Source organism: Elgaria multicarinata, chromosome 9 (genome assembly GCF_023053635.1).
Source record: "Elgaria multicarinata webbii isolate HBS135686 ecotype San Diego chromosome 9, rElgMul1.1.pri, whole genome shotgun sequence".
NCBI classification, from domain to species: domain Eukaryota; kingdom Metazoa; phylum Chordata; class Lepidosauria; order Squamata; family Anguidae; genus Elgaria; species Elgaria multicarinata.
This window is the reverse complement of record NC_086179.1, coordinates 68,610,348-68,635,440: the sequence shown is the minus strand read 5'-3', so window position 1 is coordinate 68,635,440 and position 25,093 is coordinate 68,610,348. Positions and strand designations below refer to the sequence as shown.

The 25,093-nt window shown below is 42.0% G+C and overlaps 1 protein-coding gene across 2 annotated transcripts in view; it reads right to left on the bottom strand.

The window, feature by feature from the left end:
- Positions 1 to 532: 532 nt before the first annotated feature.
- Positions 533 to 25,093, bottom strand: part of CPED1 (cadherin like and PC-esterase domain containing 1) — a 117,218-nt gene continuing 92,657 nt past the window's right edge. The window contains exons 18-24 of one of the 2 annotated variants that reach the window (XM_063134061.1): positions 18,345 to 18,462; positions 16,991 to 17,127; positions 10,967 to 11,187; positions 9,948 to 10,049; positions 8,156 to 8,243; positions 6,811 to 6,957; positions 533 to 1,606 (exon numbers count right to left, since the gene is read on the bottom strand). In XM_063134061.1, the coding sequence (XP_062990131.1) occupies positions 1,379 to 1,606; positions 6,811 to 6,957; positions 8,156 to 8,243; positions 9,948 to 10,049; positions 10,967 to 11,187; positions 16,991 to 17,127; positions 18,345 to 18,462 (1,041 nt within the window). In that variant the 3' untranslated portion in view covers positions 533 to 1,378. Of the gene's footprint in view, positions 1,607 to 6,810; positions 6,958 to 8,155; positions 8,244 to 9,947; positions 10,050 to 10,966; positions 11,188 to 16,480; positions 16,621 to 16,990; positions 17,128 to 18,344; positions 18,463 to 25,093 lie in introns of those variants that run through there. The other variant, XM_063134062.1, reaches the window with a different exon arrangement.

Here is a 25,093-nt window from a genome sequence, read left to right as displayed (position 1 = left end):
TTGTTTTTTTAGAGCAGGGAAAATGAGGTATTATTTCTGATTGTGAAAGCAAGTGTGATATCCTCTTGTGTATTTCTGCTATTATGCTTTACCACAGTGCCATCTAGAGATTATGTAGTGGAAAAGCAAGAGAGGGCATGTAGTGGTCCTCATGTAGTACTTGGATCTCAATTCTGCAAAGAAACCAAAAGTAGATGAAGCAGATTAAAAGCCTTATGTAGAAAAGCCCTAAAAGTGTGAGCCAAGAAGTCCTCAATTCAATTTATGTGCCATGCCACAAACTCACTAGGATTTTTTAGGTGATCCCATTATTCTTAGCTATTCTGACATTTTATTTTATTTATTTATTTATTTATTTATTACGTTTTTATACCGCCCAATAGCCGAAGCTCTCTGGGTGGTTCTCAAAATTCTAAAACATGCCAAGGCTCCCTTTTATTTGTTTTAACTTCCCAATAGAATGAGTGGTTTGTACACATGAAGGGGCTTTTCTGATTTTCAAAAATAAAATATAAAATTGCCCATCGTTCAAAGAATGTTTCATAAACTGCAAGGAGAAGCTGCACATATAAACACACAAAGTCAAGCACAGGAACAACAAAGGACAGTGAAATAAGAAACACTGTACGAAGGGCCAAACTAGATGTGATGTGATAGGAGTCCTTTTTTTTATCCATAAAGCAGCCATGGGGTGTGAGTATGATTTCTATTAGCGCTGGAGTGCAGTGTGGGAACGGGGTGAACCTACAGCCCTGATATATATATCAGTTCATTCCACCCCACCCAGGTTGATTTGGATAAGAAAAAGATGCCAAGAACTCCAATTCCGGAACTCCCAGGTTCGTGTCTTCTTTGGCTCTTAGAACAACAGCGGAAGAGAGCTTGTGTCATCATTCTCTCTGTGCAAATGTAGGAAGAGCACATCTAGTTCTGTCCATACAAATGTGCCTGCTTTTATGTGCCTATTTCTATACTGCCATTTTGCAACGTCATAAAACTCTTTAAAGTGGAATGCGATTTTTCTTTACAGGTGATATATCATCATAATTCGTACCTTTACTTGAATAGTCTCTACAAAATGCATATATTTCTTTTCATAGAATAATGCATTTACTTAGCTTACAACTCCTTTAAATTCTTGGCTACATTTCAGATAACTTTTCTCCCTCGTCTTGTGCTTCCCTGTCTTCCCGTCTGAAACCACAGATATATGGAGACACATCTTGATTTTATAAGGCTTTGCGGAAACTGCCACATGTCTTGAGTTATGCTGGTATGTTCAGCCGCTTGGAGAAGTGTGTAATAAATCTGGTATGGCTTGTGGATCGCCACACAGGAAAGTAGGTCAGCTGGTTCTCTACATTTCAGTCCAACGAAGTTATGTTCCAGCAATCGTTCTGTCATTTGCACAGATCCTGCTGAGGAGTATTTCTGAATACACTTGGTTTATTGGACCTCTCACGTGATAAGGGGACTGAGAATTGGATGCATAGGCTCGCAATTTCATCAGGTTGCTTCGGTTGTTGAAATATTTGCCCAGGGCGTAAGGCCTTGATAACGTCATGGCCATGGGAGAGCTTCCGTCAGATGTTTTAAATTTCACCACCTGAAAAAGAAGAAATTGAATGCTTGTGAAACTTTCAGGGCAGTGTTTCAGGCTAAGAGAAAGAACATTTGTGCATAACAGAGGGATGCCTAAATACTACTGTGGTTTAATTGCAGGGCTGTTTTAAAGTCTTCTAGTGCAATCCTATTCCCAGGTGATTCAGGAGTGCACAATCACTTAAATTCCTATGCTGGTGTAACTTGAAGTTGTCCTGAATCAGTAGAAGTGCAAGTTTGTCCTAACTAGGTAGTTCAACTAGTACAAAATATGGCAGCCAGGTTGGTCACCAGTACATCTAGGGGTGAGCATATTAGGGTAACATTAGAATCACTCCACTGGCTACCAGTTAGTTTCCGGGCAAAGGAGATTCATCAACATAACTCTCTCTCCAAGTTTAAGACAGCTATAAAGCGTAGCCTCTTCCGGCAGGCCTACCCAAATGAATTTCAAACTGAGAATTTTAAGATGTCTTGATAGTTATTTTGGTATTGTATTGGTTTTATATGTTCTTTTAATTAATTTTATGTATTTGATTTATATTGTATTGTTATACTAATGTTGTTCTTGACTTAATCCAAAGGGATAGGCGGGTAAGAATTATTATTATTATTGAAATTGGTGGCATTGAGGTGTGTGGTGGGGAGAAAAATGGCTAATTTCATTCAAATCCTATTCTCCTCTAGAACTGCATGTATACATAGGAGCCCATAGGGAGCCTTCTTAATAACTGCACTATAAAAAAAAAATCAGGAAGTAAATTGCTGCTGCTGCTGCTGCAGTGTGACGCTCTTTAACCTAGATTTGAATCAATGAAAATTCAGGTTTATATTTAATGAGGAGCAATCCCGTTGTCGTATAGACAGGGGGCAAGTGGAGCTCTCTCACACCGGGGAGAAGACACCTTGCTCCAAATCAATTTCTTGCTCATCTTTCTCACTGGAAGTAGGGAATTCTTGTGAAATATACTCAGGAAACAGCAGGGTTCTTTTTGAACCCTTGTTCAACAACTGTGTGTAAATTCCTCTATTGCTGTAAGCAGGGGGTGAAACTTCCACAAAGGGATTCATGAGAATTTTGCAGCACACGATGTCATGCATGTTGCCAAAGCAGCATTTCTGTGCTTCAAGGCACAGAAATGGGCTGTTCCTGCTACCCCCTCTTCACTTCCAGACAACTTAAGCGTTTTGGCAGCACTGCAGATTGGCCCTGTCTCCTCTAATTCTAACCTGTTTTCATTTTGAAATGGTGCACAACTGATAATTTCTGAGTGCCTCATCCTGCTTATCACAGTAGGAGGACTCATTCTGGTTTGAAGATAGATACCTGAAACCAAACAAGCTGATGCAGCTGTCTTTCCTCTTCATTTCATTGCCTCGTACCAGGTCTAGTCAAAGCAATATGTTGAAATGTTTTGAAGTGCTACCGCCATATTCTTCACTGAGGTGCCTTAAGAACCACAGTTTTCCCTATTAACTCTAAATGTTGAGTGTATGTCCATAACAGCCAAAGTATCTTAGGTAAGATTTGAAATAACAATAAGTACTCCTGAGATGGTCTAAGGGTTAAGGATGGCCATCTTTGTCTTTTCCAGTAGAGCAATTAGGTAGCTTAAGTCTCTGGAGTTAGTGGTGTTTAGATCAAGGGTGTCCAATCTCCTTCAGCCCAAGGCCTGAATTCAATTTTGAAGAAACTCTTGAGGGCCACATTGCAGTGGTGGGTAGTAGGGATGTGCTCCGCTTCTAATCGGACCGGCGAATTAGAAGCGGAGCGGGGGGCTTCTCCTGCCCTTAAGGCGGAGGCGAAGAGGATTGGGGGGCCGGCGGAGCATGGCGTAGAGGATCGGGGTGAAGGCGGATCCTTCGCCTCGATCCAGAGCTCCGCTGGAAAGGTAAGTGGGGTTTACCGGGCCCTGCCGCTGTCGCCCATGCGGTGACAGCGGCAGGGCCCGGTAACCCCCCTGCCCTCTTCTCCCTTACCTGCCTCCGTCCGCGATCTGTCGGCGTCTTCAATTGAGCCCGCGGTTCAACCAGGAAGTCTGGGCTTGCAGCCCAGACTTCCTGGCTGAACCGCGGGCTCAATTGAAGACGCCGACGAACCGCCGACGGAGGCAGGTAAGGCCCCCCTCCCCCTTGGTCCCTTACCGGGCTCTGCCGCCATCGCCGCACGGGCGGCGATGGCGGCAGTGCCCGGTAAACCTCCCGCCCTCCTCTCCCGGCCTTACCTGGCGCCACTTCCCTCCACTGCGGAGCTCCAATTCGGAGCCGGAGCTCCGCGGCAAAGAGGAGCGGAGTATGGGCGGAGCGGCGCGGAGCGGGGGGGGTCTGTGCACACCCCTAGTGGGTAGTGCTGACAACAAAAGGGGGTGTGGCAAAAATACCAGTATGAAGCTCTTACTGCCAGTAACTAAGAGCTTCACTAAATGAGGGATTCATAGCATGCTCATGACTGGCCACTCATGGAAGTTTGTGGGTTGATTACATGACATCATGAACCCCCAGGACGTCTCCTGCGCTATCCCCCCTTATCCTGCTCTCAGAACATCCAGATTAGCAGTTTAAAAATATATATCACATTGCACTATAATTGTGCCACTAGATGGTGCTATTTTATTGAGTAGAAGACACAGAGATAGGAAGTATTCAATCCAAACCATGTGACCACCCATGTAATTGAACCTATTGTATTCCCAGAATGAAAACGGCAGCAGAAAGCAGCAGGGTTTTTTTTTTAAAAAAAAAAATGTAGAGAAGCTTTAAGTCTTAGGAGAGGTATTTCAGCCTTTTAGAATGGGGGGAAATGCTACAAAAGCCAACAATACGTGGTTTGGGGAAAAGGAATGGTGCCAGGGGAAGGGGCATGACCATCTGCTACATTAACTGACCCCACCAACAGGGGGTCAGACTCCATCATAAATTTGCCCTCATCTAGCAGTTAAGGCTTTCACTGTTATTTATTTATTTATTTATTTATTTATTTAATAGATTTATATACCACTTAACATATTTTAAAATGTCTCTAAGCAGTTTGTAAGAAAATTAAATGCATTAAAATACATAATAATCACTAAAATATTTATATAAAACATTAAAAACCAATGTAACACCATAATTTCACACAAACTGGGCAGCATTCACAGAAGGCCTGGATAAAAGAAATGGATATTTAAATAGGGTCTAAAGCACGCTACAGTTGGTGCCTCCCAAGGTCATTTCATAATGTGGGCACCATGATAGGGGAGGCTGACTTCTGGGTTGCTGCACGATGCAGCCTGCAGGTTGTGGTACAACCAGCAAGCCCTCCTTTGCTTATCTTAATGATTGTATCGGAGAAGGCAATTTGCCAGGTAATCTGGTTCCAACCTGTTCAGGGTTTTATATGCCAACAGCAAGACCTTATACTTGGCCCAATAGCTAATAGGTACCCAATACACTTGCTTTGACATCCGTGTAATATATGTGCATGGCCAGATGCTCCATTCAGCATCCTGGCAGCTAGATTTTGCACTAGCTGCAGCTTCCGGACCAAGCCTAAGCGTAGCCTCACATAAAGCACATTACAGTTATGGAGCACATGTGTTCAGGCGTAGCATGTACAAGCTCCAATAGAGAGAAGTAACACTGAAAAGTGGAACATCTCTTTTCTTGAGAACTTGATCCTTTTCCTTATGAGTAAAACTGAGCAAACGTCTTACTTTGTTTAATATTTGGCAGGGCCATAAAGCACCAGGTAAAATTGCAACGGGGGGGCATCCATTTTGCTATTTCTGATTAAGAGTAAAGTGGCTTAGGGCGCAAGCCTATGCATGTTTCCATGGAAAAAAAGTCCTACAACTTCCAGCATTCCCCTAGCCAGCATGTTTGGCTGGGGGCATGCTGGGAGTTGTAGGACTTTTTTTTGTCTAAACATGCATAGGATTGCATCCTTAATGTAGATAGTTTGCTTAAAGCTCTGTAAAAGATATCTTTGGAGAACCATTCATTTTCTTGTCATTAGCACCTAGAATCCTGAGAGGAGGAAGTGTGTATGCACTGTAAACACACAAAGGAGAGCAAAAGTTACCATGGAGTTCTTCAGCTGAAAGAGTCTGGCCCCCTCTCAATCTGCTTGCTCATCAGTTCAAATGAGCACTTTTCTTCTTCCCTCACCCGCCATCTCTGCCCTCAGCTATACTACCACTGGATTGCATCTCATTATTTTTTAACCTGCATTTTTTGTTTTGCTTCTGCTCAAAGAGCGTTACACTGTAGCAGCCTGCCCTTGTCTCAGCTCCTCCACTCACCGCTTCCCCTGCCTGTTCTGAGGCATTTATTTAAGTTACTCTGACACTGGTGGGGGGGTGGGGAGGACAAATGGATGCAGGCAGATACATCTCCAGTCCCTCCCACCCCCCACTTCTGCAAGGCTGCTCCTTGGGGATGTGAATCTTTTTTTTTTTTAAGTATATATTCTTCTGCGCACCTCCACACATGCAAAGTAACAAAGCCCGGCCTGCACGGATTCATGAACATATAATTTAAACTTCACACTCAGACCTTGGATAGGTGGTAATTTTATTAAAGGTACGGTAAATCACAAAAGTCGCGGCAAATCAGCACCTACAAATATGTGCATTTTAGGGGATTTAAAAGCAGTGGAGCAGTGACGGGACAGCTGTGTCATGCGACAAGCAACGCGGAAATGTGCAGCTCAGGCGAGTTCTAGACCCCGTATAGATGTACCCTCTGTGCTTGTCTATTGAGAACTAAGCCTCACTGTGTTCAGTTGGGCTTATTCCCTAGGCCATATCTACACTTTGTGTTTTATCGCTACAATCCCATCATGGTGACACTATATCACTCTTGAGCATTTATACTTCGTAGGGCACACATGACAACTGTTGCAGTATTTTAGATAATACAGAATAAAAAGCGGGAAAGAACATTACAAAAGCGGCATATGGAAGGCGTAATGTGATTCAACAGTTATCAGTGCACTTCAATACTGGCAAAAAGAACTGGTATAGATCTAGCCCAAGTGAGTGTGTATAGGATTACAGCTGAAATATTTAAAGTCCTAGCAGATGGTTGTCCCACAATGCAGCTATAGTGCAAATGTTTTCACCAAGCTAGCCACCTTCAGTGCCATTTTAAATGGAAAAGTAGGATATTAGTGACAACAACAGAATATGTTATTTGCCAAAATGAGCATTAACAACAAATCATTACCTCATGAAAATGACATCCACACTTCCCTTGCAAAAATTCCTTGTACCGTCCCATAGTAATAATAAAAGTATCAACCACGTCATAGCCATATTGTTTTGCAGTGTTCAAAATAGCTAGATTTTCCTTCCACAAATTCTGCACTTCTGCCTGCAATTTAAATCAAAAGAACTCATATTAGCTCTCTTATTTTTTCTTTATAGACTACATGTGGGGAAAGCCCCGCAGTGGCTGTGGATCTGTGCCCTGCCAGTTAAATGGCACAGGCGCAGGATCACAGCCACTGCGGGGCTGTGCTGTGCCCAGTAGCCCTCGATCCCTTCCCACTCTTCATTGTCGCGCTTGATGGAGAAGGAGACGCAGGGCTTGATGATGCGCAGGATACCGCAGACGCGGTGCCGCTTCTCCTCGGGGCTCTCACGGGTGTGCAGCCCTTCCACCAGCTTTGAAAAAGTCAGGGATTTACCCCAACTTTTTCAAAGGGAGCAGCATCAACACAGTGCTTCTGCCATGTAACATTGCTCTGGGGCCAACCCAGGGGCGGAGCCTGGTGGAAGGCGACCAGCAATTGGTCGCCTTCCACCAGAAAGAAGGCAAGGGTGGTTCTGGGACCTGGATGGGCACCCCAAAATCCTGACGCTGCCCGGGAAAAGGGAAGCACGGGGTTGAGAAGGGAAGCGGCACCAACACAGCACCGTGAAAACACCCTTCTGGACCACCTAGAGAGTCGTGCATCGTAAGCAACTCTAAGGCAAGGATGCAGATCCTTTTTAGCCATAGGGCCAAATTCCATTTCAGAGATGCTTTCAGAGTCACATATCAATGGTGGGTGGTGCCAAAGACAACAGGAGTGTGGCCAAAATACCAACATATTTTAATTTAAAGCTCTTAATGCAAGTAACTAAGACTTAGAAACCCCAGAGGATCACCTTGGGACCTCAGGTGGGCCAGATTTGCCCCTTCTACCCACAGCCTGAGGTACTGCACCTCTGCCCTAAGGCTTCAGTCTGTTGGCTATCTACATTTCTTTGACAGGAAATCCCATTTGTTTCACCCACATTCTCAAGCGATGGTTTAGATTTAAATGGCCCCAAGCACCAATCACTTATGACCAAGTACTTGGATTTCAAGCCAATTTAGTAGTTAAGATACTAATAAACTTTAGCCCCAAACTTTGCAGCACAAACACGTAAGTGCTTAGGGAGGGCCATAGCAGCACAACAACTTGGCAACAACCCATGTTACGGTGACATAGCAGCATCGCGCGCACACCACAATAATTCTTAGGATCAGGATGCAGCTTAAAGGCAAAAGTGGTTTAATGGATAATAGCCAAAAGATAACCTACCGGTGACAACGAGTGCACTCCATCCACTGGCAGGTGAAAGCCCATTCCCAGGGATTTTATTACTACCAGGATATTTGAGAGATTTGCTCTGTGGATCAAGTGAAAGAAAATAAATGTATTTTGTTTACAGATGGATTAAATTATTTACTATAAAATCTTACATAATAAAATGCAATTTCACAGTACAATCCTATGCATGTCTATTCAGAAGTAAGTCCCATTCAGACTAGTGGTGTTTCCTCCAAGGTAAGTATATTTAGGATTGCAGCCTCTTGACGTGTCCTTAGTATCAACATAAGATTTGGGGGTGGGGTTAAGTTATGGCTCAGCGAACTCTAGTTTGAGCCCTTTTTGATGAGCGGGTTCCTTATGCCATCCCATACTTCACAGGTAACAGGAAGCCAGTGGGCAAGTGTGGAGATAGCACGTCAAAGACAGTAGTGAACTCCTTTGCAAGAACAGGCTCTGTGAAGGTGACGGCTTGCAAACTTCCTGGAGATGGAGAAGCCATCATGTGAACTGGCCCTCTGGTTGAAGTGGACTTCCCCACCATTGCCCCGCCTTCCTGTGGCAGCCCCTCCAGTCCCCTGAAAATACTACACAGAGTCAAGAGACTGCTGAACAGATGGAATTGAGGTGTGTGTGTGTGTGTGTGTAGAGGGAGGAGGGACCTTCCATGAGCAGAGCCTTTCCTCTCTAGGAAGGTCCCTCACTCCATGTGTGTGTATTTCTTTTTTTAAAAAAGAAACAAGCTCTGGTTTCCTAAGAAAATCCCAACCTTAGAGGGGAGCAAGGACTGTGGACAAACAAAGCTCTTGAGCTTTGTTTGGTTGTGGAGTTGGTAGTTAAACTGAGTTTAACTACCAACTCTACAACTTCTTCAGCTGGGGCCTTAAAGAGAAACAGAGCAGGCTTAGAGGAAGGCCATCCCCTCCAAGCGTAATTTGCTCAGCCTGAAGGATTGTCCCTTTGCTTTGCAAAAGTTTGAGGAATGGGTCTTGGCGTCAGGGAACATGCTCTCTCAGGCGCATGGTGTCAATTCTCAGTTCTCCTTGTAGGAGACCAATTGCAGCAGTCCCTCCATTCAAGTGTGGTGCTTCACTAGAGCAGAAGCACTGCCACAGCTTTCCACAGAAATGGCTTCATGGAGCCAGAAGGCCCAATCTGAGGAAACAGAGCTGCGCACGGAAGCCGATTTCCAAACACACAGCATTTGCTGGGTCGGGAACCGGAAGGCAGTGGCAAGATACAATGTTTTTGGTCTATCCATACTGCAATTCTTTCAGCAAGGTGTACATTCAGATGTGCAATTGTATCCCACCACACAACCCATAGAAAGCAATGCATTGCGTTCAGACCACATCTGCCATCCGAAGAGCACTCTGAAGTGCGTCCAGTCTACTCCCAGCTCCTATCCCTGCAAATGGCATGCAGGTAGAAAGCTGCTTCATTGGATTGGGGCCATGAAGCATTGGTAGGAAGTGGAGCGGGAGCTCTTCGTCTTCTTCTTCTTCCTCAATTAACTGTTTTCATGGGTCTGGATCACAAGTAGTATTGGACATTTTTAAACATTGTATTTAAAGCAGCATAATTTACAGTAAATATGGCAGTGGTGTGGGAAGTACCATGCCCCCGAAAGGAGCATAATGTGCAATGATTTTGTGGGTCTACATTTGTATAAACGAAAACTAAACATAGTGCAAATAATATTGGAAATTGCCGTTAGGGGTATTAGTCGTTCTTTCATATGAAGAATCAAAAATAAAATAAAATCTGTAGCGTTAACACTTACCGCTTCAGCACTTTTTGAATAATATGTAAGTGATTGAAATTCAGCCACTGGACACCACCAACAACTAATATAGTCTGGGCTGTGTTCTCTAGTGGCTGTGATCTGAAATAAGAAAAGAAAGCGAAAACTATAAAATAAACTTGGCTTCAGAATCAGAACAGATGGCAACGTTTTTAGTAGCATTGCATCGCAATTCAGTCAACCATATTGGCCATCCCTGGCCACAGAGGACTGATGTCATTTTTGGTTATATAATATGGCTCTGCATATTTTTTAGCTTAAGCATTTATTAATTCTTTTTCTTAGTTTATTTGCAGAAATCTATTAGATATATTTGGGAAGGGCAGCATATTCTCTGTCGGTGCAAGGGAAGACCATTTCAGCAGCGTGATGACCCTGTTCAGATGACACGCTAAGCCACGGTGGTTAAGCATTTTGAGTGAAACATTATGGCTTAACATGTCTATGAACTATGACTTAGCATGTAGTGTGAAACATTCCTAACCATGGTAGCTACATAACCATGGTTTAAATGCACTCACTAATCATTTGCTGCAAAAGGGTTAGCAGCATAACCATGGCTTAGTGTGTTGTCTGAACAGGCCTACAAGGATATTGGTGTTGCACCGGCATTGGTTGTTCATGGTGACCTCTGCACAAGTTTTCTGTTTTCTTTCCTATGCCAAAATTACCACAATACCCACAGAATATTTTTCACCAACAATTCTGGGGCATGGAGAAGGACAGGGGAAGAAAAGATCTCTATGAAGAGCAGATCTACACGTAGAAAGTGTGACGTAGACTGAGAGGGAGTGACTACAGCTATGCGTTGTAGTAGTCCCTTCTTGCCAACAGCACAGCCCATTGTGTAATATTTCTCCCAGGGACTCTGAATCTCACACAAATTCCTTCCCACATGTAGCTTTGGAATGCCAGCATGGAGCGACTGTAAGGGAAAAATATCAATGAATTACTGTCAAAAATGCAAGGATACCTTGCCAACGGGTGTTCTACTGTACCTGAGTAGCAGCTGCTCAAGAGCTTCTTCAAATGTTGGTCTTTGGTTTACACTGATCCAAAACTGGGGATAATACGAGTAGCTAATAAAAGTGTTCCCATTGTTTACATTATGATAAAACTTCATGTCATGAGCCTTTTGCCACTCTTGAAGGGTCTCATTCACTCTCTCTATCAAGTAATACATCATCCCTCTGTTAGTTGAATCACCAATGAAAAGAACCTTTAAAGGCAAAAACCATACAGCATTTAATCCTAGGTTTGATAACATTAGTGGAACTAAAAGAGCATAAATCAATGTGTTTGGATTTAATCAGGTTGTGGATTGAGGATAAATGCCATAAGTATATTACAGTAACTTTCATAATGCAGGATCACCTGTAGCATAAGTAGCCATTCTCACTTTCTCAGTGCTTGTATTCCAGTTCTAATTCTGGAAAGGCTAAAATGTCTCTAGAAGTATATGTTCTGTGACCTGTAACTGCACCTTTTCCTTAACAACTGTCTGGTTTGAAATTACAGCAAAAGCAAAGGAGAAGTGTGGTTAAAGTAGAGACATGTGATATGACCTGTTCATGTGCCACAATTGCTAAAGTGGATACAAATGCCCATAATAGTCATTTAAAGCTGAGCTCATAAAAAAAACCTGCTGTCTGTACCTTCAGCCAAGGGGCTAGAGCCAGTATTTCCCATCCCTCTGTTGTCCCCAGATTTCTAAACCGTTTTGAGAGGTTGTGTGTGCATAATATTGCATTAACCGCCTGGTCAGAGATGATTGATTTCTGCCTGTCCATACAGTTGCAGGTGCCATGCAGAAAGCTTCAGTCATTCAAATCAAGCCTCAGGTGAATTGCTCTTAGCTATTTGATTAATAGTTTCATATTCCAGTGCTTTAAAGATGCTTCCCTTCTCTTTAGGTTTGAGTCCATGGACAGTGTCCAGTGGGGCTATTGGGCCAGCATCCCTTCCCACCAATTCTGCTGCATGAGCACGACCAGCTGCTTGCCCCACGGAGATTCAGCGCTTCTGGGAACAACCAGAAACGAGAGGAAATGCTTGCTTTTGGAACTGGCCAGGTCAGCCGAGTTTGCTTAAGGGAGCTCGGCTGACCTGTCCCAATCCAAAAATGAGCGTTTCTGCTCATTTCAGAGCTTCTTTACTGTAGGATGCATTAAATCTCTGTTGCACAAGTGGTGAGTCCCTCTCATGCAAATGAATCAGGGGAGGGGCCGCTTGTGAAGTGGCAACAACAGAATTGCATCATGCTGTCCGCATTTAGGGCAAAGAACATGGGACCGCTTCAGGACGCTATCTTTAAAGTGGAGGCATCCTAACCACATGTCAAGTGGAGTCCAAGTGGAGGTCTCTGAACCCTCCCACAACCTTCAGTTTCCTGCCAGCGCCTTATCTACCACCTTTCCTTTCAGTTCCCAGTATTTGAGACTGTGGCCATGTCTACACCAGCTGTTTATTCAGGGATTATATCAAAGTCGTCCCTACCGGACCACATGACATTCACCTACTCTTGCAGTGATCTCAGGGCAAGCACTCAGTTATTCAGGAATATCGCTGACTGGATTTGTAGCAGCTTTTTCAGCTCTCTTGCAACAATCCCAAAGACTGCGGCCGGTGTGCCCCCGCTTCGCAAAGCTGGTGCTGTTTGGTGTGAGCTCCTGACACAGCAAACAGCCAATCCGCTGTCAGGGGAGTGTGCATGGGCATTGGCGTGTTTCATCGCCGAGTGTTTCTTTCTTTTTCTTTACCCCAACATATCGATGCGCAGGAGCACATTTTCAGCACAGTACCTGTTGCCCACACCCTGCGTTGCTGTGTGTTTGCGCTGGTGCACAACTCGGAGGAAGTATCCTGTGCCCTGTACCCATCTGTCCAGACCTGCACGCTTCTCCTGATACCCATTCGGAACTGCCGTCACAGGACCACACACGTCCTGCCACAACGGCTCTCTTTTATTTGCGGGAAATTTCCCTCGTGTGTGCCCCGTGAGCGACTATAGCGGAAGTGGGAAACCTCACATTTATTTATTTATTTATTTCTATTATCCTTCCTCTATTGAGAAAGGGCTGTAGGTGTAGATTAGGCCTGTGTGTCGTGGTGGTGGTGGAATTATCTCAGGAGACGGTCTTCAAGAGAAAATCCATGTTGAGGGGAGGTTACAGCTATCCTGCCCCTTGCACTTTATATTAGGGTGACCAACTGTCAGGATTTCCCCGCATTTGTCCTGGTTTTTGTTCTTTCCATGGTGTCAGGGGGGATTTTCTATAATTTTCAATAATGTCCTGGAATGACACACCTTCCCCTTTAAGGCTGCCATTAGCATGGCAGGAGGGAGTGACATGCTTTCTTGAGGCACATCATTCCCCCACCCCGAGCTCCAGTTGAAGTCTTAAAGGGGAAAGTGGGTCATTCGTGGACATTATAGAAAAGGCCCCAACTGGAGTGGATGGTGGTGGTGCAGAATGAAATCCTTTTCCCTCCTCCACTCCAATCGAGTTCTTTAAGGTGGCGGGGGAATAACGTACTTTCTGCAGGACTCAGAAAGCTGCTTCCCCACACACTAGGTGTCCTCTTTTTTGGTTTCCCAAATATGGTCACCCTACTTTATATCATGTACCAAACTTCACTTTATACTTGATTAGGGCAGGCCTATGTTTGGAAGCTAAGGTCTGCAGCCATCATATCTGGTTTGGGTTGGCTCTTTCAGTTTCATTTAGGACGGGTTTTACCAAGTGGCTACCGAAAGCAGTACTTTATAGAAGATAATGCAATTTCTGTACGAAAGAAGATAAATCTGAAGCAGACCTGAATACATGCCATTGCTGTCCACGAACATCAGTGGGATGGGAGAAACCAGTTGGTCTAATGCTATGTCTGAAGGGAAATGTAATGGGACATAGGAACAAAGGAAGCTGCCTTATACCGAGCCAGACCATTGGTCCATCTAGTTCAGTATTGTTGGCATTGATTGGCAGTGGCTCTCCAGGATTTTATGTAGGATTCCTTACTGGCCCCACCTTGAGATGCTGGGAATTGAACCTGGGACCTTCCGCATGGCAAGCATGTGCTCTACCACTGACCCACAGCTCTTGCCTTTGAAGGGCCGGGCAATAGTAGGAGTAAGAGGGAGTGGTACAGCCTAAGTACTATTCTTGCGTTTCCTACTATTATACAGCACTTTTTAAAATGTGCAAAATGCCTCAGAATCATCATTGTGCAGTAAGACCACTTTGGCCCCCTTTTTACAGATGGGAAACTGAGTCTGAGAGGTAGCATTATGCGCACATGGCCACACAACAAATCAGTAGGATAGAATGAAAACTAAACACTGGTCCATTATAACACAGTCCAACTCTCTGCCCATCAGACCACACAGGCTCATCACATGAAATAATTTGGGTTCAAGAATATGAAAGAATTAATATCCTGACCAAAGCTATAACAGCAGTCATATTGGCCTGCAGAAGACTTTGTTGCAGAATGACAACAAATTCAGACTTAAGCAGAATGAAGTTATTATGTGATAAGTGCCAATTTAGTGAATGTAGAAGAAGGGATTTAGTGTTTTTGTTGCAACGACTAAATGTGGATAAAATCCCATTTATGTCTAGAAAATGGGAATAAATCATAAAACATGATTGTGAAACCCTACAATGAGAATGGAATTCATCTATTTAGCCAGGTAATATTATAAATCAGCAGTGGAGGTTGGTGCCTCTAATTTTGGTGAGGCTGTGAATCCATTTGAGTTTCATCCAGAAGCAGCCAGAACCCTAAAGGAACTATCCAAGGTCCTGACACTATTTTAAGGCTTGGGACCAGCACCTTGGATAGCTCTTTTAGAGTTCTGGCTGGTTCTGATGGAAACCCAAAAAAGATTCACAACCCTACCAAAACGGGAGCCACCAACCTTCACTGTAAATCAGGTATACTTAAAAACAACAACAACCTGTAAACACCTTTAACTCCAAAATGCTAATTTAGAAATATATATGTTCCAGTTTTAGCAGGTGAATTTTAAATACTACAGCAAATACTATTTTTTAATATTTCCTGTTTTTTATTATGCATCGCTGAAGGCATTTTATTACAACATTAAAATGTAAATTTCTCTTTTAGAAAGATAAATAAAATGCTTCAGTCCCTTTCACTTACAATGTAATTATGCAATTATATGTACCTGGTTATTTGAAGAACTGCTTATTATTCATGACCTATTTTGTGTTTCAACTTCTTCTGAAATGTTGCCTCATACAATAATTAAAGTGCTATGCTTCAGCAGGTCATAAAACTATCATGGTAAAAGTTAATTAACCATAAAGTTATATGAGCTTTTGTCATACAGATGTAAAACAAATTAAACCATTCTTTATTTGGATTTTATTCTTTTTTTTCATCCTGTTAAATGCATGGCATTCCCCAAGTGGTTACAAGCTAACTGATGTAATATAGCCTTTCATACAGTTTACATTAATAATCGGTTCAAAGACAAATTCTGACATATTATATGAAATGAAATGAGTTTAAAAAAACACCTTCCTAACCATCTCTTTCATTCTCTGCATATGACTAATTAGCTTTGCGAACACACCATTAATCTACATAGGCCCTCTTATGAAATGCTTTAGGGAATTTATAACCCCTTTTCATGTCTCAGCCAATCTGTGTCTGTTCTTTCACCACAGGTGGTCCTGAGTTAGTACTGACAGAAATAACTCAAGCACAACGTCACATGCAGGAAAGTGGGAAAGTGATTCAGATAAAGGCAGTTACAATTGTTAGTGGAAAACAAGGCTAAGGTGAGCTAACAGTCCATTCCTGAACACATCCACTGGTTCCCTTATTGTCAAACTGGCATTCGTTGAGTAGTCCTATAAGGTGCTGTGGCATAAACTGCCCTGACAGGTACAGCAGAGACTTCACGCTTTGTAAAGAAATAGGATCATTCTCTCAAGAATAATTCTTTCTTTTTTTTCTGATTAAATTACATCAGTGAAGGTGAATATAGATTATGGTTCAAATTCCAGACTATTTTATAAATAAGGAGTATTCAGAAAAGGAATTATATCAATCATATGTAAGGAATATATATATTACATGTACTGTATATGTATGTGTATATGGATATGCGTGTGTGTGTGTATCCAGCTATTTCAGAGCAGCCATTCTATATCAGTGGAAGAGGTAAGTAAGTCACTGAGGCTGCCTTTATTGGCTCAGCTGGAACCAAATGCTATTTGGCTTCTCCCATCCAGAAAGTGTCTCCTGCAGTTCCATTATGTAGAGTGTGTGAATCTCTGTGTTAAAGAACGTGTACACATCCATTTGTTGTTGTTTATTCATTCAGTCGTTTCCAATTCTTCGTGACTTCATGGATCATTGTTAACTCAAGGATTTTTTTTTCCTTTTGGGTTTATCTCTAAGTGTGCTTTCTTAATTTAGATAACATGTCAAAAAATCTGTAATGCTTCATTACTTACTTCAAGAAACTTGTATCAGCAGATAATTGTACCTGAGCCACAGATCTCTGTCAAATGTTAGACAGCCATACCATGCCTATTAAGAAGACACTGCATTTCCAAGCAGCCATCTTAGAATCTTCACTACAAGCAAAGTCAGTCTAGTGAGGTCCATCTGAGACCTGCACAAGAAGGTGAAAGAAGTAGGCAGAAGTCATGCCATGCGTTAGGTAACCAGCAAAAGGAACAAAGTGCATGCACAGTGCTTCAATCTCTAAGAAAAATACATAGCAGTTCCTCATCTGAAACATGTCACACCCAATACTTAGGTGCTAGGTGGACACATTATATTCACTATTTGAATGCTGTCAAATGAAGACCTATTAAAAGCAGCAGTATTATATTTAAGGGGGATAATTCTGGTATTTCCATTATAATACAAATGTTATTTTAATATATTAATAATAATGTGTATCCATGCATATCCATAGACAATATCTTAAATGAAGAGATAAATGGATTTCCTTGTCCTGTATGAAATTTATGACGTACCTTTTTTCTTTCTACACATTGTTGGAGTTCTGATTTGTTCAGGACAGGATACTGGCAATTGTGCGGCTGCCATGTTATTTGTCTCCAGTCACAGGTTCTGTTGTCAAAACAACTAAGACAAGGCACAATCCATTGTCCTAAAAAAAAAAAGATTTTTATCATGCTCTGGACTCTTGTTAAGCACACTTCTTTTTGCTGCTAATGAGAGGAGATGCCCTTGAATACAAGGAAACCTTCTCCTACCACCCTGGGGGGGCTGTATATACGATGGCAAGTTGCCACCATGATGAGCTCAAGCCCCCACACTTTTGCTGCTGCGGGATGGGGGAGGCTAATCCTGATGCTGCAGTGAAAGTGCGGGGTTTCCGGCACCAGGCCTGCCTGCTGTCCTCTGCCTGGGCAGATGGAGACCAATCAGGGGTTGCCAACCATCCGGCCACACATCCACTGTGTCTCTGGAGCAAGGCTAGGCAGCGGTTATGCTGTACTCATCTCATTCTGGAGAAAAAGGTCAGGGTAAGTCCCTGACTTTTTTCTTCGGCGCTTCGAAGCTAATATAATCGATGCAGCGCCACTGCACAGCCACCCAAGCGCTTTTGACTCATACAGGCAGCCCACTAGAAAGAGATTTACTTTTGCACAGGAAACATAGAAAGTCCTTGGTACAAAGAGACCTTCCATTTCTCTGCCAAAAATGAAATGTTTAATAAAGAATGGGGAATGTCACCTAGTGCTGAAGATTTTTTTAAAATGCCAGAATAGCAACTAATGGATCGTTCATACATGCATACTCATCACTTGACAGCAGCAAGCAGTAACAACTTGCATTGGTGAATCAGTCATAGATGAAATACCACATATAGGAAGTTTGAATCACTTTACATCGTCACAAAGACTGAGACTCAGATACAATGTTTGATAATGGAGACTGTTTATTAATCAATATATTTTTCTGGAATCATCAGGTGTTGAATAATCAAGGGAAGCATATGCATGTGTGACAAGTAAGTCCCACTCTGCTTAATGGACTTACTCCCAGATAGGATTAAGCATCAGAAAACCTAGGAATAGTAAGGAATTATCTAGGAATAATAAAATGCATGATTGTTGGCAATATTAAAGCATAATTATACATTCAACATTCATTCATTTATGAAGCATGCAGAATTCATTCTGACCTAATCTTGCTATGTCTTAAGCATTTATGAAAGTTTATAGTCAATGAGTGATGTCTGATTATTATTATTATTATTTTAAAAAACTTAATATAGCTTCCCAGGGTAGACTTAAAAGAACGTCTATACTAGAAAGAATAGGAATATATTTCTGAACATGTAGAAAATATATCAGGTACCTTTTATGTCCCCCATTTCACATGTTTTCAACTGTGGCTGTGAAATGACTGACAGGTATTCAGTTGAGAGAGGTTGCAAACCACAGGATTCCTTTGGATGAATTACTGAGCCACAATCCTGTATTAAAGTGTTAAAATACACTTGGTTAATATATAGCTATTACTCAGTAATGTCGCATATTGTACTGTCCAATAGACCTCATATACTACTTGGACAGTACAAGGATAATTTAAAATGACAAGAGGAATGGGGCAGAGGTGCTTATTCTTTTCTGAGTCCTGCTGTTCAACACACATTTGTCAGAATTAGGTGGTCCTGAAGCAAAACCAAAATTAAACACAGTTAATCCCAAATCTGCAACAATGTCGTTTTATGTCCACAAGTGAAAGGTCTTGCATATCCACACAGTCAAAATACTGTTGCTATGATAAATCTCCAGAAGACCAGGTATAACACAGTTACAAGTATAACCTTTCCTTTTGGTTTGTAAAGTTTTCTTCAAGACAAAACACAGGAAGATGCCTTCTACTGAGAGCTCCATCAGATGGGGGAAAATTACAGTTCCCTACCATCGCTTCTCCACCCTTGCTTTTGTTGCTCAATACTTCCTGTTTCTCGCAGAGAAGAAAGAGGAAGTAAACAACATCCACGTGGCCCATTCAGTGGGCTGTTTTTATCGCGTTGCTTCTCCTGCACACAGCTGAAGATAGCAGCAAGTTCCATCTCTAAAAATAAATGGGACTTATCAGGGTCTTTTTTCGTCACAGGAAGAAGGCTAGAAGGGGCAGGAGACGCATGGGAGGCAATGACGTCATGAATAGGATGCGTGAAAATCCATGAGTGCCCAGTAATGAGCGTGCAATAAAATGTTCTTCTGATGACTCTCTGAGTCACCTAGCCAAGTATTGTTGACACTGACTGGCAGGGGCTGTCCAGGGTTTCTGGAAGGAGATTTTCCAGCCCTACCCAGAGATGACAGGGACTAAACTTTCGACTACTTCATGCAAAGCGGTTGCTTTACCACTGAGCTATGGCAGTGTGACCTTGTCACTGGACCTCTGAATACATTTTAATTTCTGGTCCAATACCAAAAGAATAATCCTATTTATTTAATATGCAGAAATTATGATTTCAATGATTTTCTGAATTGCTGAGAGATTTTATTATATTCAGCAGTATACAAACACCACATATAAATGAATAATAATGAATGATGGCCTTTTGCAGAGGGGGGCTTTTAAGGGTTGATTCTAAGGGTTTCACCTGCATGAAAAATAATATATGTGGGGAATTGTCAGAACTGTTATTGGGGATGCCTGTCTATACACAGGGTGGCTCTACAGTGGTGCTGTGTTATTTATGCGACGCAGAAGCCACTGTGGAGCCACCCCAGGGCTTTCCCCCCGAAGCTCCGAAATAAAAAAGTTGGGAACTTACCCCCACTTTTTTCTCTGGAGTGAGGCGACAATGGCGCATCTGCCATCTGTTGCCACTCTGGAGTTGCGGTGGAGGCGTGGCCAGGCAGATGGTGACCCCTCATTGCTCAGCCTCTGCCTGGACAGGGAGGAGGGGTGGGCCAGTAAGCCGAATGGCCATTGGAATGCCTCCACACGTCTTCAGTGTGGGGAGAAGGAAACACTTGGCAGGGAAAACCAAGGCAAAAACCCCGGTAAAAACAAACAAACATGGAGGGACGTGTGGATGCGCAGCAGCGCTCATGCGGTGACACGCAGTGGCGAGGTGGTGCACAGGGTGGCAATGCACAGGGAGGAGGAGGGTGCAAACTCCATGTTCACTCCTTAGTGTGGGGACAACCCCGCAGGAGCACAAGCATGGGGTTTTGGGGACTCACAGTGCCAATGCGTTGTCATCAAGACAGCCCCCATGGCAGGCCCAAGACATTTTGCTGCCTGAGGTGGAGGACATGTTGCCTTCTTTCTTCCTAGTCCATGTACAAAAGCTGATTGGACTGGCTCTTAAATCTTACTTCAACATTGGTGATGAGACTGCACCTGAAGGAAGCAGGCTAGCTTCGAGAGCACAGGGAAGGACATCTTGCACATACAGCTCTGTCCTCCAACGCCTTGCTGCTGCTTGTCGGGCCCCAGTACCTGGTATCTGAGGCAGTTGCCGCACACTGCCTAATAGTAGAGCTGGCTTTGACTATGACTTTGGAATACAAATTCCACAAGGCTTGGCTATTATTTATTTATTTATTTATATATATAGCACCATCAATGTTCATGGTGCTGTACAGCGTAAAACAGTAAATAGCAAGACCCTGCCGCATAGGCTTACATTCTACTAAAATCATAGTAAAGCAATAAGGAGGGGAAGGGAATGCAAACAGGCACTGGGTAGGGTAAACAGGCACAGGGTAGGGTAAAACTAACAGTATAAAGTCTGCACAACATCAAGTTTTAAAAGCTTTAGGAAAAAGAAAAGTTTTTAGCTGAGCTTTAAAAGTTGTGATTGAGCTTGTAGATCTCAAATATTCCATCATCGACTTGTGTATTGCTCCAGTCAGAATTTGCCCAATGTTCTCTTTTTACAATTCTCCTTTTAGTATTATAAGGAAAAGAAAAAAAATTCAATGTAATGATTTTAGTGTGTTATGGGCCTACGCGCTATGAATGAACTGTTTTATTTTGTGATTGCTACCCAACTTGGAAGCCTCATTGGGTCAGAAACCTGGCCCAGAAAAGTTGAAACTGGTTAATAAATAAATGCTAAATATTGGAGATTCCTCTTGCATTTGGGGAAGGGCTGTAGCTTAGTGGTAGAGGACATGCTTTGCACACTGAAGTTCCCAGGTTCAGTTCCAAGCATCTCCAGGTAGGGCTGGGTAAGACTCATGTCTGAAATCTGAATTCAGTCAGTGCGGACGGTACTGAACCAAAGGTCTGCCTTAGTATAAAGCCACTTCTTATGGAGGAAACTTTTCATTTGTGAAACTGTCAGGATGCCTACGAGGAGCCTCTGTGTCCAGAATGTAAGCAACATTAGAATAGTACCAGTAACCGTACCATCAAAGGCTTCTACCATGTGGCCCAACAATTTGCACAAAGGCATCACAGGGAAATTCCAAATTCCTGAACCAACTGCTACGGCTGTCGACAAAGTGTCATAAGAAAACTGAACAGGGATTTTCTTGTTCTTTCCTTGTGCACGTTGCAGGTTTTTAAGTAATGTGCAATGATCCTTGCTTTCAACTGCATTATGGGTTGATTAATGGAACATTTGTCAAAATGTTCTTCAATTCACCTAGGTTTTTTTTAAAGAAATGCAGCCGAAAAAAATATTTTTAAAAGGATATCTGATGCCTGATCTTTTGGAGAGGATGAATGTAGGAAGTATGCAGTACACAAGGGGGCCAATCTTTTATGATCAAAGGCAGCTTTAATATTGCCTTGTAAAATGGATTGGCCAAAGGTCAGCTGCTCACATTTGCTTTAGCTCTCCGCATAAGATACCCCAAGGATTTTATTAAGAGCGTGTGGATTTGTCAAGTTCCTTAGAGGTACTTGCAGTGCAGTAACATCCCTGATGCTTTAGCCAAAGATGAAAGTTGACAAAACTTTCAAAGTTCTCAAAAGTATGAGTCACTTCAAGGATGAGAGGTCGACAAGCATTATTTTTTCTTTTACTGGGCACCCTCAGTTTTAAAAGGCAGCCAACCTTTGAAATGTCTGGACTGATTTCAAAAAACACTAGGTTGGCATGTGCATTTCAAATCACAGTGTGAAAACTTTATATAATTTATATTATTAGAACCCAGAAGGTTTAATGTAGAACACAAAATGAGAAGCTGAAGTAGGAATATTTATGCTAACTGCAATCTTCTCTATGAGCCTTTCCACACGAGGCTGTTAATCTGCTCTATCTACTTTTGGTTTCATTGCAGAACTGAGATCCGAGCACCACATGAAGAATGTTCTTTTTCCTGCTCTTTCACTACATAACCTCCAGGTGGCACTGGGGTATAGTGGAATAGCACAATTACACCAGTGGAAAAAGCATTTTCTTTTGCTTTCATAAATAATACATTTTCACTTCTCTAAAAAAAAAAAAAACCCCTCTCTGAAAGGGCTGTTTAGAAACAAAAGTGAAACTAGTGGATCATGACATCTTCTAAAAAACCTGTAAACAACCATGAGTAGGGATTGATGAGCACACAATACATGCCTCTTATAGGAAAGCTCTATGTCTACTCAGAAGTAAGCCCAACTGTGTTCAAGGCACTTATTTCCAATAAGTGTGTATTGGGGATAAGGGTATTGGGGATATATGGTGGTTGCTGCCTGAAACATATTGCCATTGGTTTCAAAAACTAGATAATCTGGAGGTTCTCTCCCATTGTTCCCCATTGTTCAATGTTTATGTTATAAAGCATTTGGGGACAGGGTGTAGCATGGGAGATTCTGAAAGTACAAAACATTATAAACTGTATGTTCCCAATTGGATTATGGCAATTGATTTTAGCAGGGTCAAGTTAAATTAAATCCAAGGGTTTGGATAGAAAATAGCTACATCGTTGTTGTTTTTTCAATCTAAGTAAGCCATTGACATAGATAGATCCCATATGCACCCGAGTTTCAATCACAAACTATTCTCAAATATTTAATAAATAGTAATCCCAGAAACATGGGACTAAGAGTTAATCCAGTTTGCTTTTAGTATTTTAAACTGCATTATGATTGTGAGGAGTTTAAATATTGGAGCCCAGTATGGTATGTAAAGGATGCCAATATGTTTTGAATACAAAATAATGATCAACTCACATAATTATAACCACACTTCTAACATACAATTTAAAGGGGGAAATATTTAGGAATTCTCAGATCCGTGCCACCACAACAGGTTTCTTAATAACGATTAGAAGCTGTAGGTTGTCTGAACAACACCAGCATCTTACAGACTCATCCAAGCCTGAGCCTGGCAATAAACTGTTGACTATGAATACTACTACTACTACTACTGATACTACTAATAATAATATAATAATGATGTAAAATCTAATGACCCATAAAAGCTTGAGGATAGACCATGCCATTTCACTGCCCTTAATATACGTCTACATAGTACCTTTGCCATCAATTTTTCTGCATGGTGGCTATTTTTTAAAAAACTATTTTAACAGTGTAATCATATACATGTCTAAACTAGGGTGACCATATGAAAAGGAGGACAGGGCTCTTGTATTTTTAACAGTTGTATAGAAAAGTTAAAGCTGCAGGAGCCCTGCACTCTTTTGTATCTGATCACTCTAGTATAGCTCCTGCAGCTTTAACTGTTGTGAGGAAGAGGGAATTTCACCAGGTGCTGCATGCATATGAATGACACCTGCTGAAATTCCCTTTTCTGTACAACTGTTAAAGATACAGGAGCCCGGTCCTCCTTTTCATTTGGTCATCCTAGTCTAAACATTTCTGAATAATGAGTATGAGGGATTTTTGAATTTAGTGAGACTTCTTTCTGAGTTTAGTGGGGCTCACTCTGACACAAGTGTGCTTAGGAGTGCAGGCTAAAAGAGATAAAAATTAATGAAAGGACAGGCACAGAATGTTGGAAAAGAGGCTGAAGAAAAGTCAATTGGTGGTAGTTATAGGAGGAGGAAGAGAAGCAGAGGAGAAAGAGCTGAAAGGACACCAGAGGGAGAAGAGAGAGAAAAAACTTGCATCACATCTTTTTACCTCAAACTTCAAGAAATGGTAAACAATATTTTTTTAAAAAATAACATGTTTTTCACCTTTGCTGGCTTACTTGTAGTACCTTTATTTTAAAAATGTAAAGTTGTTCCAATCGCAAGGGAAATGGGCAAACATACTTTTATCCAGTCATTCTCAGACTACTATCCTGTGACGACACAGGATTCACACTAGTATTTAAAGATTAGAAGAACAGTATTATTCTTTGCACTGTTCCGATCTGACTATACATTCCTATCTCATTTAATCGGGCAAAATGAAATTACCATCTGCAACTAATTGTGTGGGTTTTTTTTGAAAAAAGAAACAAAGAAATCTGCATTCCTCATGAAGTCATTTCAGCTCTCTGTTTAGCCAGTCTACATTCATTTTTGTGCATAACCAAGGTATAATGAAAAGTGATTACAATGCACTATGAAAAGTATACTAATAAAATTAGTCAGAATGAGCTCATAAAAAGTCAAATAGTATCTCATTGCAAAGAAATAAATTATGAGCAGATGGATTAGCTCCGCTTTAGCAAAACGATTAAAGCAACAGCAAATGAGAAGCAAATGCCACCATAATTGGCGGGGTGGATTCTAGCCTTCTCCCTCTGCATTATGCTGCCTCAGGGCTTATCCAAATTATCAAGTGTATTGCGTGCCCCACCCAGACACATTTTGGGCTTTTCCTCACAAAGCCCCATCCGAAGACTACAGAATTATATCCAGTTCAAAACACTGAGTGATTTGTACTGTACTGCTGTTTGCCCTGAGTGTGTGTATGTGTGTGTATAGGGAATAGGGGTGGGTGGGGGCGATATCAGAATATGTATGCTCTTCAGCACTGGAAAAGGTGAGACCACAGCTTTCCAAAAAGGGAATTAAGACTTCTTTAAAAGCAACAAGTTCCTGCAATTTGAAAGGCATTCCTCACTGGACAAGGTAGGGGGTAGTTTGGCTGGTGCTAGTTCATTTTCTTTTGCTTTATATTTGTCATTATTAAACACTCTCAATTCTCCATAATACACATTCTTGACCCATTCATAATTGGACTGA